We start from the raw sequence: 14,551 nt of genomic DNA on the forward strand, positions 1-14,551 counted from the left end.
ACAGAGGGCTATCACAAAAGTGAGTATTCTCAAGTTAAGGAAATGTGTTGATATTAAAAAAGTAAAGTAAAGTGTTTTTTTCTGTCTGCATGTGCACAGGGCCTAGAGTTTTACAATCTCCCTGGACTTGCTTTAAATGTACAGTACAACCAGAGCTGGGTTCTGCTCTGATGTAACAACACTCCATAAACTTCTTATCCTTATCGTTTAGAGGGCAGACAGAATGAAAACAGAATGAAAACCACAATCACAGAAATAATCAAATTGATCACGTGGACCACAGACTAGTCTAAATGAAACTATGAGCCATGCTGTGTAGGGCCATCCAAGATGGACAGGTCATGGTGGAGAGTTGTGACAAAATGTGGTCCACTGGAGAAGGGAATGGCAAACCACTTCAGTATTCTTTCCTTGAGAACCCCATGAACAGGATGAAAAGGCTATGTGTGTATCATCTACTAAATCTGGTCACAGTTAACTTAGTAAGATTGCTTTTTCTTTCCCCCCATGAGCTTGCATACCCAGGAATTGATTTTGTTAAGGAAAACTTTCCCTGGTGCTTTTCTCCTTAGCACAATGCCCAGCCAATGAAGTCCGGACAGAATCTTCTGGCGTCATCCTCAGCCCAGGGTATCCAGGCAACTATTTTAACTCCCAGACCTGTTCCTGGAGCATCCGAGTGGAACCAAACTACAATATCACCATCTTTGTAGACACATTCCAAAGTGAAAAGCAATTTGACGCACTGGAAGTATTTGATGGTAAGTCTCTTCAAACTTTGTTAACATACCAGCAACCTTGGGACTTCCCTTGTGGTCCAGTGGTTAAGACTCTGAGCTTCTACTCCAGAGGGCGTGGGTTAGATCCCTGGCCAGGGAACAAAGATCCCACATGTCTCTAGGTGCAGTCAAAAAAAGAATACATACCAGGGACCTACACATAATGTATAAGGATCCTGTTGTATTTTGTAATGCACAAACTTGAATATATTCTTGAGGTAAATTACATCTCCCCCTAAATGGAAAATGAATTATTCTTGGACTAGTGTAGTCTCAGAGATCAAGTGATAGGAAAAACATCACCATGCCCTTCTTAATGTTGCAAATTTAAACCATTAAAATGCTGGTTTAATACACCTTAAAAATGTACTGAATTTACATTAACCATTCTTTAATTATTTAACATGGGGCTTTAAAGTATGGATGATTTCAGAAACTCTTCCTTTCCTTTCTTCAAAGGTTATATTGATCTAGAAGATATTTTAGGAAATTTAAGAGGGCAGAGGCCTATAAGTACTTTAATTGATCTAAATGATTGTTTTACTAGAATTATATAAAAGTAATGGCTCGTAGAGTTTTCTGGGTGATAAATGCTATAGTATTCTTAATGTAGAATTTTTTTAGAGATAGTTCCCTGAACAAATGCTAATACAGTTTTCAACGTGAGTCTTATACATTTTTGTACAATTCTAATGAACATTTTAAAATGACAGTGCTCTGCTAAAACATAGTATGTGCTTGAATTGTTGATTTGAAATGAAACTGATATTAATAATTGTTCTTTGTACTGAAGCATTATCATAGCCCAAAATTTAGACCATGATACAATTATGGATGTAGATAATAATAGGGTTTTCACATGTTTTGATGGATTTGTCACTGAGTTCAGATAAATAACAATCAATTCAGTGAAAAAAATTACCGTAATTGATTCTGCGTATGTTTGCATGCCTTTTACTGACTTGATGAATCATAATAGTCAAGTTGCTTCTGTGGATATACAGTAAATTAATGTGCAGATTTCCAAAGATGAGCAGCTAAATTGGAAATTAAACTCATACTTGTATATGTAGAAACAGAGGACTGAAGAGTAATATTTTCATTTTCAGAGTTTTTAAGTGCATGTTAAAACAGACATGTACTATTGAAGACTTGGCCCTTAATCTCTAGGATAGGAAGAAGTAACACATTAGCCAGGTGCACAAACAGGCTTCTTTTGTCAATGAGGAGCCAGGGAAACTGTGCCTTGAGGCTGATTAGATGTCACAAATAGTAAAGGCAGGCAACCAACCTCCAGGGGCTGTGTGTATGTCTTTGTGTATTTGTATTCCTATAAATTCTGTATGTAGTTATATATATATATATATATTTACATAATCATTCTAAATATATGTGGGTTCCTTTGTTTTACTTTGGTAGAATTGAAAGTTTTGCTGGCAGTGTTTCTACCTCTTCTAATTTCAGAAGCAAAATCATTATCAATAATTTATGCCCAAAGCATTTACAGTATGAGCTCCCTCCAAATACAGACAGATCACGCCCATGATAAACCACAAGCAAAATAGCTAATAGAGATAATATCAAAGCAGTTGCTGTCAAAATTGCCAGAGATCTATGAGTAGGTTTGGTTTTACTCTCAAAGATTTCTCTATAAAATGAAAGGTCAGAGTTTCATATGAATAATTTTCTAAGCATTGGCATTTGTGTGGTAGTAAATGTCATGTTCATTGCCTCTCTTTTGTTTTTTTTTGAAACACAGTGGCTGTTTTATAGCTCATGAGTTGGCAAAAAAATAATAATAATAAATTGACTATATCAATTTTAAGCTTTAACAGCAGCAGCATGGCTCCAGGTGGTGCTAGTGGTAAAGAATCTGCCTGCCAATGCAGGAGACACAAGATATACAAGTTTGTACCATAGGTCAGGAAGATCCCCTGGAGGAGGAAATGGCAGCCCACCCCAGTATTCTTGCCTGGAATATTCCATGGGCAGAGGAGATCAGTGGGCTACAGTCCATGGGGCTGCAAAGAGTTGGACACGACTGAGCGACTGAGTGCGCACACACACACACACACACACGGCCCAAGTAGTGAATATTCCTCAATTTAAAAACAAAATAGGACTTAAGTCATTATAGAACTCAACTGAGAAAGGTGTCAAAATACATATGGTGGTCTTCACTTGTGCAGAACTTGCTAATTTTCACCTTAATAAAAGAGATGGTACTGCTGTTCATTATGGACATGTATATTTTTAAAGAATAATCCTTTAGAAAGTTTGTTACATGATAAGCAAAGACAAAAGATGAAAGATGATGAAGGATTACATGTTTGATTAAGAATATCTGAAACTTGACTCGAGTTCTGTCATTAAAAATGACATTTTAAAATTGTATAAATTCAGGTGAATTTATTTCCCAGTGGCATTTCATTTTAGAATATAAATTATCTCTTCAAACAACAAGTAAAACAGCACAGACAATACTTGTCCATGGTATTCTCCAGGCAAGAGTACTGGAATGGGTTGCCATTTCCTTCTCCAGGAAACCTTCATGACCCAGGGATTACACCCGAGTTTCCTGTGTCTCCCGCATTGGCAGGAAAGCCATAAAGCCTGTTAGAATTTGAGATGGCATCAAGGGGTGTCCTGGAGAAGACCTTAAAGTGTGGATGCAGCTTCTGAATTCAATAGAGTGACTTGTCTCAACAAATATTGTCAGGTTATGGTGATGAGAATAATGCCAGTGACTATTAACTATGTTAAGTATTAGCTTTGTGTGTTTTTTTTTTCAATTTTTAAAGATTAAATATACAAAAAGGTTTTTTTTTTTAAATGTATATGAGTATAGACTCATTACTTGATGTACTGCATTTTAGTATTTTGTCAGATTTATCTTGTGTATTTTTTTTTTTCAAAGAAGCAACAAGTTCAGATCAATTTAGGAGCTCCTTGCACACCCAGTTCACTTGCACCTCTCCTGGAGGCATTTAATATTGTGAAGTGACATGCATGTGCATGTTTCATGGTTCATTTCCTATCTCTATCAGTCTATCAATCTGTCTGTCTTTCTACTACCAAGTATCATCTCCTATCTATACACTCACAGACATGAACATTTGCACAGTTTGTATATTGTACACTTTTGAATGTTTACACAATTGTTATCCTATTATATTTATTTGCAAATAGATTTCACTTTGAAATATCATTTTTCATCTGTGTAGAATTTCTTTGAAAACACTTTTAATATCTTTTTAAACTCCAAACCACAAGCTAAATTTAATTCTAAATTTAGAATCTAAATTTTCCTATAAAAATTGCTAGAATAAACATTTTGCTATACAAACAACACTTGTGCACATATTCTGGAGTTTATAAAAAATATAATTAAAACCTACAATTGTATTGGATATTACTAAACTGCTCTCCGAGGTGATTGTACTAAGTTTTACTTTCACTGCTGCTGTTTAGTCACTAAGCTATATCCAACTATTTGTGACCCCATGGTCTGTAGCCTGCCAGGGTCCTCCATTCCCAAGCATGAATCCTAGAGTGGGTTGCTATTTCCTTCTCCAGGGGATCTTCCCAACCCAGGGACTGAACCCATGTCTCCTGCATTGGCAGACAGATTCTTTACCACTGAGCCGCCTGGGAAGCTCATACAGTCAAAGCTATGTAGATGTGAGAGTTGGACCATAAAGAAGGCTGAGCACCAAAGAATTAATGCTTTCAAATCATGGTGCTGGTGCTCTCTCTTCTTGAGAGTCCCTTGGACTGCAAGAAGATCAAACCAGTGAATCCTGAAGGAAATCAACCCTGACTATTCATTAAAAGGACTGCTACTGAAGCTGAAGCTCCAATACTTTGGCCACCTGATGCAAAGAGCCAACTCATTGAAAAAGACTCTGATGCTGGGAAAGATTGGGGGCAAAAAGAGAAATGAGGCCACAGAGGATGAGCTGGTTAGATGGCATCACCGACTCAATGGACATGAATTCGAGCAAACTCTGGGAGATATGAAGGATGGGGAAGCCTGGAGTGCTGTAGTCCAGGAGGTTCCAAAGAACTGGACATGACTTAGGGACTAAACAACAGTACTTTTACTAGTATTCAATTCCCTGTATCAATTCAATGTTGCATATACTAATAGTAGTGGGAACTATTTTCTTTTTTTAAATTACTGTCATTTTATAAGTAACATTTTCATTTCAAATTTTATGTATTAACAGCATATATATCTTAAATTATTTTGGTTGGCTATTGCTTCTTTTATTGTTATTATTTTTATGAGAAATGGTATCTGTTGCTTTATTTATTTGGAGTTATTTGTCTCCTTTGGAACTAAATAGTTGTATATTGTACAGTTAGACTCCAACTTAATCAAAAGCTAAAAGTAGTTTGTATTTTGTAGGTGCTAATTCATATCATAACTTTTTTGCTTTTTTTTGTTTCATTTAGGGTCTTCTGGTCAAAGTCCTCTGTTAGTGGTCTTGAGTGGAAACCATACTGAACAATCAAATTTTACAAGCAAGAGTAATCAGTTATATCTCCGCTGGTCCACTGACCATGCAACCAGTAAAAAAGGATTCAAGATTCGTTATTCAGGTCAGTAAGTGAAGTTAAGGTTTAATAATAAAGTGTTAATATAAAGGTTCTGCATTAAATTTTAAAAATTAAAGGTTTATACTATAAACCTAATTTCTAAAAATGAATTTGTAAGTTCAATAGAAATAATTTGATGAAATCACTCTAAGTGATATCTCTAAACTGTGTTAGGGAAAATAAACTATCTGTTGATTAATATTAATAAATATTTTTGCTACCCTCATAACCCATTGAATTGCATGCCACAGAAAGCAGAGATTCTTTCCCCCAAAATAAAATAATATCATTTAATATAAATATATAATAATATAAACAAAACATTTTAATTTTAAAGTATGTTTAAAAGCTAAGGAGACAAACAGGAGAAGATAATTGTATTGCATTTAATTTTATAAGTAATAATAACATCTTATGATTAGTAGCATGTCTTTTTATTGATTATATGTTTATATGTCTCTTTATGTGAGATACTATACATATAAATATATACACACACATGTAACCATATACAAAATAAATGTTTACATATATATTTCCTTATCAACATTTAAAGGACTTTGTTTTTCCCCATATAGTTCCTTTATTTTCTGTCAGTAGTTTTTTTATATTAATTAAATCAGTTAATATACTTCTGAGAGATTAGATCCTATCAATGTGGCTAGCCCAAAACCTCATGTTTACAATGCCCTACAAAAGCTGTAGACAGACAATCTAAAATCCTCATATTTTCATTACTAAGCAAAATATCTAACCTTTTCTCAGTGTTACTACAATATCCATGCTAACAACTGAGGTCCATTTCCCAACAGGGATACATGCCCACTCTATGCATTTTATGGATGAGTATAACTCCCAGGGGTTGCTTATTCCAAGTCTGTTGTGCATTGTCAGTGAAGGGCAACATCCTGTGGACAGAGAAAGGTGTTAGTAGCTTTAAGAATATTTTTGCTGTCTCTGATTGGTAGGTATCATGAAATGATAAAAAGCATTGAAAAAGCATTAGTGTTTTGAAATGGTCTGTTGATGGAAAGACAGAGAATCTGAAATTCACTCGTGTTTCCTCTACAAAGTCTAATAAAACATGCTTAGATCTTTGTTTTCCCCCTTCACTAAAGTAGCCATTCAAAACGCTTATCAGCAAAGAGTTCACAGTTGAAATCCCTTCATTGGAATGGGTATTGAGATCATTAGGACAATGATTGGACTTTTGTTCATCAAATTCCTTGTTCTGAAAAATAAATACTCAAGCCTGTAGAATTGTTTGAATTTATTTCTAATGAGCAAAAATGGATATTGCAGGGGAAATCATGGTGAACATAATTTATCTTGTTTTATCTGTGGCAAATTACTTAATAGCCTGGTGGTGTGACTACACCTTGAATTCTGTCACTCAAAGGATGTTTTCATTCATTATAGAACAAGATGATTCTCTTTGTTGGGAAATCAGGAAAAAGAAGAATTTAAAGTTAAGGCTATAAACTGTTGTTTTGTGAGTGGACATATCTATGTATCTCTCATTAGATACAGATACAGATAGATCTTTGGACAGCTTTTCAGTTAAAATTCAATGGTGGTTCAATGACCACTGTTAGGAGTCCATCATCAGTAGTTTTAGAGCAGTGATCCCTGGACTACAGCACGTGGGCCAGGGGGCTAAGGCCATAATATGACCACGTGTTGCACCACAAATCCTTGCCTTATGCATGTTAACTATTGGTCATTGGGCGTAAGAACCATATAACTGATCTACATAATTGACAAACAAAACACAACAACAACAAAAGCAAGTACATCATGGTTCAAGTCAATTCAGTAAACTGCTAAGTGATTGTTGAGGTAGTAATGATCATTCACTATTAAATCAAGGGTGTGTGTGTGTGCTAAGTTGCTTCAGTCATGTCTGGTTCTTTGTGACCCCTGAATGTAGCACTAGGCTCCTCTGTCCATGGGATTCTCAAGGCAAGAATACTGGAGTGGGTTCCCATGCCCTTCTCCAGGGGATCTTCCTGACCCAGTGATTGAACCCACGTCTCTTAAGTCTCCTGGCTTGGCAAGTGGGTTCTTTACCATTAGTGCCACCTGGGAAGCCCATTAAATCAAGTACCTGGAAGTTAATAATAACTTGTGGGCTTCCCTTGTGGCTCAGCTGGTAAAGAATCAGCCCACAATGCAGGAGATCTGATTTTGATCCCTGGGTTGGGAAGATTCCCTGGAAAAGGGAAAGGCTATCCACTGCAGTGTTCTGGCCTAGAGAATTCCATAGACTGTATAGTCCATGGGGTCACAAAGAGTTGACTGAGTGACTTTCACTTTCAGAGTTGGGAGAGTCAGAACTATAGAATGGGTGTTGTAAATACACCCAGACCCCAGCAGAGTCAGCTGCACCCATGTCTTCCATCCCTGATACCTCCTTGACTGCCACCCTCCATTACCTGCTCTTCCAAGGCAGCACCAGCAGAGTGCGAGGGTTTGACCCTGGTCCTTTTAATTCTTAGCATGGCCAGGAATCAAACAGGCAGGACCCTGTGTTCTAATCTTCCCCTCTGTTTTCTGTGCCATGTCTCCTTGGGCTTCCCAGGTACACTAGGAGTAAAGAACCCATGTGCCAATGTAGGAAACTTAAGAGATGTGGGTTTGATCCCTGGGTCGGGAAGAACCCCTGGAGAAGGAAATGAGAACCCACTCCAGTATTCTTGCCTGGATGATTCCACTGACAGAGATGCCTGGCGGGCTACAATCCATGGGATCTCACAGAGTCAGACATGACTGAGTGACTTAGCATTCTCATCATGTCTTCGTGCTTGGGCCTCTCTGTATCTTGTTCTAGATGAGTTAGAAAGGAACTAATGATGATAGAAGGAACTGTTAGTAGGAAAGGAAATAGTTATTGGACCCTATCAGCTCAGTCGCTCAGTAATTTCCAACTCTCTGTGACCTCATGGACTACAGCACACCAGGCCTCCCTGTCCATCACCAACTCCCGGAGTCCACCCAAACCCATGTCCATCAAGTCAATAATGCTATCCAACCATCTCATCCTCTGTTGTCCCCTTCTCCTCCTGCCTTCAATCTCTTCAGCATCAGGGTCTTTTCAAATGAGTCAGCTCTTTGTATCAGGTGACCAAAGTATTGGAGGTTCAGCTTCAACATCAGTCCTTCCAATGAATACCCAGGACTGATCTCCTTTAGGATGGACTGGTTTCATCTCCTTGCAATCCAAGGGACTCTCAAGAGTCTTCTCCAACACCACAGTTCAAAAGCATCAATTCTTCGGTACTCAGCTTTCTTTATAGTCCGACTCACATCCATACATAACTACTGTAAAAACCATAGCTTTGACTAGACGGACCTTTGTTGGTGAAGTAATGTCTCTGCTTTTTAATATGCTATCTAGGTTGGTCATAGCTTTTCTTCCAAGGAGCAAGCGTCTTTTAATTTCATGGCTGCAGTCAGCATTTGCAGTGATTTTGGAGCCCCCAAAAGTAAAATTTCTCACTGTTTCCATTGTTTCCCCATCTATTTGCCATGATGGGACTGGATGCCATGATCTTCATTTTCTGAATATTGAGTTTTAAGCCAACTTTTTCACTCTCCACTTTCACTTTCATCAAGAGGCTCTTTAGTTCTTCTTCACTTTCTACCATATGGGTGGTGTCATCTGCATATCTGAGGTTATTGATATTTCTCCTGGAAATCTTGATTCCAGCTTGTGCTTCATCCAGTCCAGCATTTCACATGATGTACTCTGCATATAAGTTAAATAAGCAGGGTGACATTATACAGTCTTGATGTAGTCCTTTCCCGATTTGGAACCAGTCTGTTGTTCCATGTCCAGTTCTAACTGTTGTTCTTTGACCTGCATATGGATTTCTCAGGAGGCAGGTAAGGTGGTCTGGTAGTCCCATCACTTGAAGAATTTTCCAGTTTGTTGTAATCCATACAGTCAAAGCCTTTGGTGTAGTCAACAAAGCAGAAGTAGATGTTTTTCTGGAACTCTTGCTTTTTTGATGATCCAACAGATGTTGGCAATTTGATCTCTGGTTCCTCTGCCTTTTCTAAAACCAGCTTGAACATTTGGATGTTCACAGTTCACATTCATTCCTGGCTTGGAGAATTTTGAGCATTACTTTGCTAGCAAGTGAGATGAATGCAATTGTGCAGTAGTTTGAACATTCTTTGGCATTACCTTTCTTTGGGATTGGAATGAAACCTGACCTTTTCCAGTCCTGTGGCCACTGCTGAGTTTTCCAAATTTGCTGACATATTTAGTGCCACACTTTCACAGCATCATCTTTTAGGATTTGAAATAGCTCAACTGGAATTCCATCATCTCCACTAGCTTTGCTTGTAGTCATGCTTCCTAAGGTCCACTTGACTTCTCTTTCCAGGATGCCTGGCTCTAGCTGAGTGATCACATTATCATGGTTATCTGGGTCATGAAGATCTTTTTTATTTAGTTCTATGTATTCTTGCCACCTTTTCTTAATATCTTCTGCATCTGTTAGGTCCATACAATTTCTGCCCTTATTGTGCCCATCTTTGCATGAAATGTTTCCTTGGTATCTCTAATTTTCTTGAAGAAAGACAATAAGGTTCTGTTTTACCCTATATAGTTAGACAATTATCCTGCTGTTCCTCTCTCTTAACAGACTGAACTGTGACAAAAACCCACCCCAAGAACCATGTGGTCCCACTGCCCCTTCAGGAGCATTTCAGACTTTATCTCTAAACTTGGCCAGGGTCTACAGTCTGCTTGGTCTTCCTTCTTTTTATTATTATTTTAATTTATTAACACAATAATTCTCGGTAGTTGGTAGCTGAGGTGCCTAATTATACTCATACCTTCCCTAAACCAAATATTTTGGATCATTCAAAACTTAAAATAGATAGTCTCAAACAATTGAACACAGAAAATGCCATGACCAATAGGACACGAGTTTCTTCTAAGAGTTAGTGGATTTACCTTAATAAAAATGAATCCATTAAAAAAAAGAAAGAAAGAAAGAAAGAAACAGCACTTCAGAAGACCCTCTGGCTGAGACTAGTCTCTGAGGATGCATCTCACAGGAGCATGGTTGACAACCCAGCCAGACACACAGACATCACTTCTCGGCAATGCTCTGATGTGAAGTCTTCAGAAGGTTCCTTCTGAATTTATTTCTAAGGAAAAGTTTGGCGTTAAGCCTTCAGACCTGCGTGTGTGTGCTTTCTATGTGGAACCCCCACAGGGGAGTGGGGCATTTAAAACCTCTTCTTTAAAAGGAACCCTGGATTTCCAGGACTTCACAGCTTTCTTTAGTTTAGTGTTTTATTCATCTGAAGGGGGTTCATAGGATTTTATGCTGTGGTGAAACTGGTCTTGTAAGAATAAACTGAGTTTCTTTCTCTAAATGTGTAAATAATATGCAGAGCCTTTTAGCCACTGAAAGGTTAGATTCTGTGTAGGTAAGACTGATTTTCACAATTCCTGTCTCTAATTTTTGAAAGTCACCCTGCAAATGTGATGATTAAAGCTATTGTAACATGGTCATCAACATAAAGTAGTGCATTTTCTTCAAAGATGGTATTCAAATCCCTCATGTTAAAAAGAGGCTACCTCATGGTACAATTCTCAGGATTCATTAAACAACAAGGAAAAAATTAACGGCCTTGATTGCAAGATACTATATTCTTAAATTTTCTCCATTTTAGTGATACTTTTTTTTTGGTCAGAAAGTCAAAATTCTACCACCACATTGATTAATAGTTGTAAATAATCTAAACTTCAAACTCAAGAGACTGGACCCTTGGGTCTAGATTTCTTGGATTTTTTTAAAATGATAACTTTTGGATTATTTATTTATCTTTTTATTTTATATGGGAGTATAACCCATTAACAATACTGTGACCATTTCAGGTGCAGAGCAGAGTGACTCAGCTATACTTTTTTTTTAAGTTTTAATTGGTTTTTTAGATTTTTTTTTTTTTTTAGAAGTTTCAGATCACAGCCACATTGATAGGAAGGCCCGGAGATTTTCCCTGTACTCCTTGGCTTCTGTCTCCTTGTTCACATCATCAACAGAGGCCACATTTGTTAACCTACACGGATGCATCATTGTCACCCAAGGTCCATAGTTCACACCAGGTTCACTCTTGGTATTGAACATCCTGTGGATTTGGACAAATGTAAAATGACATTAACCCACCATTGTGGATTCATGTAGGGTATTTTCACTGCTGAAAAATCCTTTGAGCTCCACTGTCTTTCCCCCATCAGCCTCTGGAAACCACTAATATTTTTTACTTCTTCCAGAGTTTTACCTTTTCTAGAATGTCATAAGGTTGGAATCATGCAGTGTGTACCCTTTTTAGGTTGGTTTCTTTCACTTAATCATATGTAATTAAGGCTCCTCCATGGCTTTTGACAGATCATTTCTTTTTAGCCTTGAATAATATTGCATTGTCTGGATGGACCACAGTTGGTTTGTTCATTTACCTACTGAAGGGCACCTTGGTTGCTTCTGAGTTTTGGCAACTCTGAATAATGCTGCTATGAACATCTGGGCATAGGTTTCTGTGTGGACATAAGCTTTTAGCTCCTTTGGGTAACTGCCAAGGAGCATGATTGCTGGATCGCGTGATAAGAGTGTGTGTAGTTTTGCAAGAAACTGCCATACTGTCTTCCAAGGTGGCTGCACCATTTTGGATCCCCATCAGCAATGAATGAGTGTTCCTCTTGCTCCACACCCTTGCATCCACTTCCACAACACTTTTGTACTTGAAGATTCTTTTAGTAAAGTTTCTGTATCAGTGCTGATTTCCCAGTATTTTAACAATAAGAGACTCTCTTTCATTTATATGTCTCTTACCAAGCAAAATGCAGCATTTATTTATTTGTTTATGTATGTGTGTTTGTGTGCCCACAGCACCTTACTGCAGCTTGACCCACACCGTGAAGAATGGTGGTGTTTTAAATAGGACTGCAGGAGAAGTTGGAAGTAAAGTGCAGTATTTCTGCAAACCTGGGTATCGGATGATTGGCCATAGCAATGCCACCTGTAGACGGAATCCAGTTGGCATGTATCAGTGGGATTCCCTTGCTCCACTCTGCCAGGGTAAGGAATGTGTTTTTCATTCCCAAACTTGAGTTCAATGTATTGCTCTTATTTTAATCACAACTTACCGGAGCTGTGATTATGGATTAAAAGGTAAGGGAAAATTGAATGTGAGTTCATAAAAACAAATTAAACTTTCTACTGCCCGTGCAAACACTTCTAACATTTGCACTAGGTTTGATTGAGCTTTATAGCCTGAATTCATAGGATGATTTGAACACTCACTAGATATTGTGTAAAGTTATCTTAATACTTGACTTATATTTCATTTTGAAATTAAAAACTGTGTTATCCAACTTAGAGTTTTCTTGACAGTTGTATAAATTTTAAAAAAATCAATTACTGAAGCTCATTTTCCCTTATATTTAATATTGCAATATATCATTTAATATTTCAGTTGTCTTCTGGAGGTAGTATAGTTTTTTCTCAATGGTTTGAACATCATGCCTTTTATTCTGACAGAGGAACAAACACAACTTACACATTTCCTACCTGCACTAGGATGTTGGCTTTTTGTTAAAAAAAAAAAAAAAAAAAAAACATGCAAAATCATATTTTGAAATGTTTGCTAAAAATGCACCTTTTAGTAACTGAGGGAGGTGTAAATCTGAGGGTCGGTGTCAGGTCTTTTCAGGCCCCACTGTTAGGTTCATGACCATGAAGGTGCTGCCCAAGGACTCCCAGCAGGATACCTGTCCAGGTAGCATTCAATCAATAATTTGAATGGGGAGAAATGTGCACATTAATGACTTTCTAAGATAGGCATTTGAGAATGATTTTCTTTTTCCATTGAAGATGATATATCTTCTGACAGAATCTTCTTAACTCTCCTTTTCATAGACTTTTTACTGGTGGCATCTTAGAAGCACAGAATTTTAATAGAAAAACATCGCCTGATAGGCAGTGCATCCTAATCTCCCTATGTCTGGTTCCTGCTACGTAAAGCAGGATCTTTGTTTTGAAACTCTGCTTATGTATTTATGCTGGCTGCGCTAGGTCTTTGTTGCTTTGGCGGGCTGTCTCTAGGTGTAGCAAGTGGGGACTGCTCTCTAGTTCTGGTGCTCAGGCTTCTCATTGTGATGGCTTCTCTTGCTGTGGATGGAGCACAGGCTCCAGAGCTTGCGGGCTTCAGTAGTTTGGACCCGTGGCTTTCGTGGCCCCTCAGCATGTGATCCAACCAGTGCCCCCTGCATTGCAATGAGAATTCTTATCCGCTGGACCACCAGGGAAGCTCTCAGAATCATTGAGACATTTCAAGTGCTAGGACAGTCCTGGGCAGGACCCAGCAAACAGGCAGCTACACTGTCGCTTGCCTGTGAGTGAGAACATGCAACCAGCCAGATGGGTGTGTCCTTGCAGAGAACCTCAGCCTGCTTTTTTCTCCTTTCCTTGACCTTTTAAATTACTTCTCTCAGAAAACCTGTTATTGGTTTTTATGCTCCTTGATAAAGCAGGGCATATCTGTTGCCCTTCAGGCTTCATTTCCTGCCTTCAAGCAAGAGGCTCCGCCAGGCAGCTGTTTCCCTTATCAATACATTCATCTTATTCATCTTGGAAGGAAGCTAAATTAGAACTGAAATTTTCTGTATTATCTCAAAGATCCAGTTAAACTGGTGCCTCACAGGGCTCGGCTTTCAGGTCCCCATGTTACAGGGAGAGTAACTCTTTATCACAAAGCTATGATTCCCAGAGCCCTTGTGAGCCAAGCCCTGGTTTGGACTTGATGTTGTGGGTTGTTTATGCTTTGCTTGTGTTCTGCAGGCAATGAAGCAAAAGGACAGTGATCATTCTCACAAATGATATGATTAAGCTTCTGTTCATGTAGTCCAGACTTTAAGATGGAAAGATACCATCACCTGTGCTCTGCTAATGTTCGCTAATGTAAAGGGTGTGGGCAGAGTAAGAGACGGGTGGGCAGGCAGGGTGGTTCCTGTGTGTCTGCTGTGAGCCAGATGGTCACCTTCATATATTCTTCATTTAAAAATATTTCCCAAACCTTTTGAAATACAAAAGCCATTTTTAGCTGGCACACAGTACAGAAACCAGCCACAGGCTGCTTCTGCCCTGTGGGGA

The 14,551-nt window shown here is 38.3% G+C and overlaps 1 protein-coding gene across 1 annotated transcript in view; it reads left to right on the forward strand.

The window, feature by feature from the left end:
• The window catches only part of CSMD1 (CUB and Sushi multiple domains 1), a 1,679,419-nt gene that overhangs the window by 1,537,376 nt on the left and 127,492 nt on the right, over positions 1-14,551 (forward strand). Inside the window, exons 46-48 of the mRNA XM_055567572.1 lie at positions 573-761; positions 5,238-5,384; positions 12,290-12,478. Of these exons, the coding sequence (XP_055423547.1) occupies positions 573-761; positions 5,238-5,384; positions 12,290-12,478 (525 nt within the window). The remainder of the gene's footprint in view (positions 1-572; positions 762-5,237; positions 5,385-12,289; positions 12,479-14,551) is intronic.

Source organism: Bubalus kerabau, chromosome 2 (assembly GCF_029407905.1).
Source record: "Bubalus kerabau isolate K-KA32 ecotype Philippines breed swamp buffalo chromosome 2, PCC_UOA_SB_1v2, whole genome shotgun sequence".
Taxonomy (NCBI): Eukaryota; Metazoa; Chordata; class Mammalia; order Artiodactyla; family Bovidae; genus Bubalus; species Bubalus kerabau.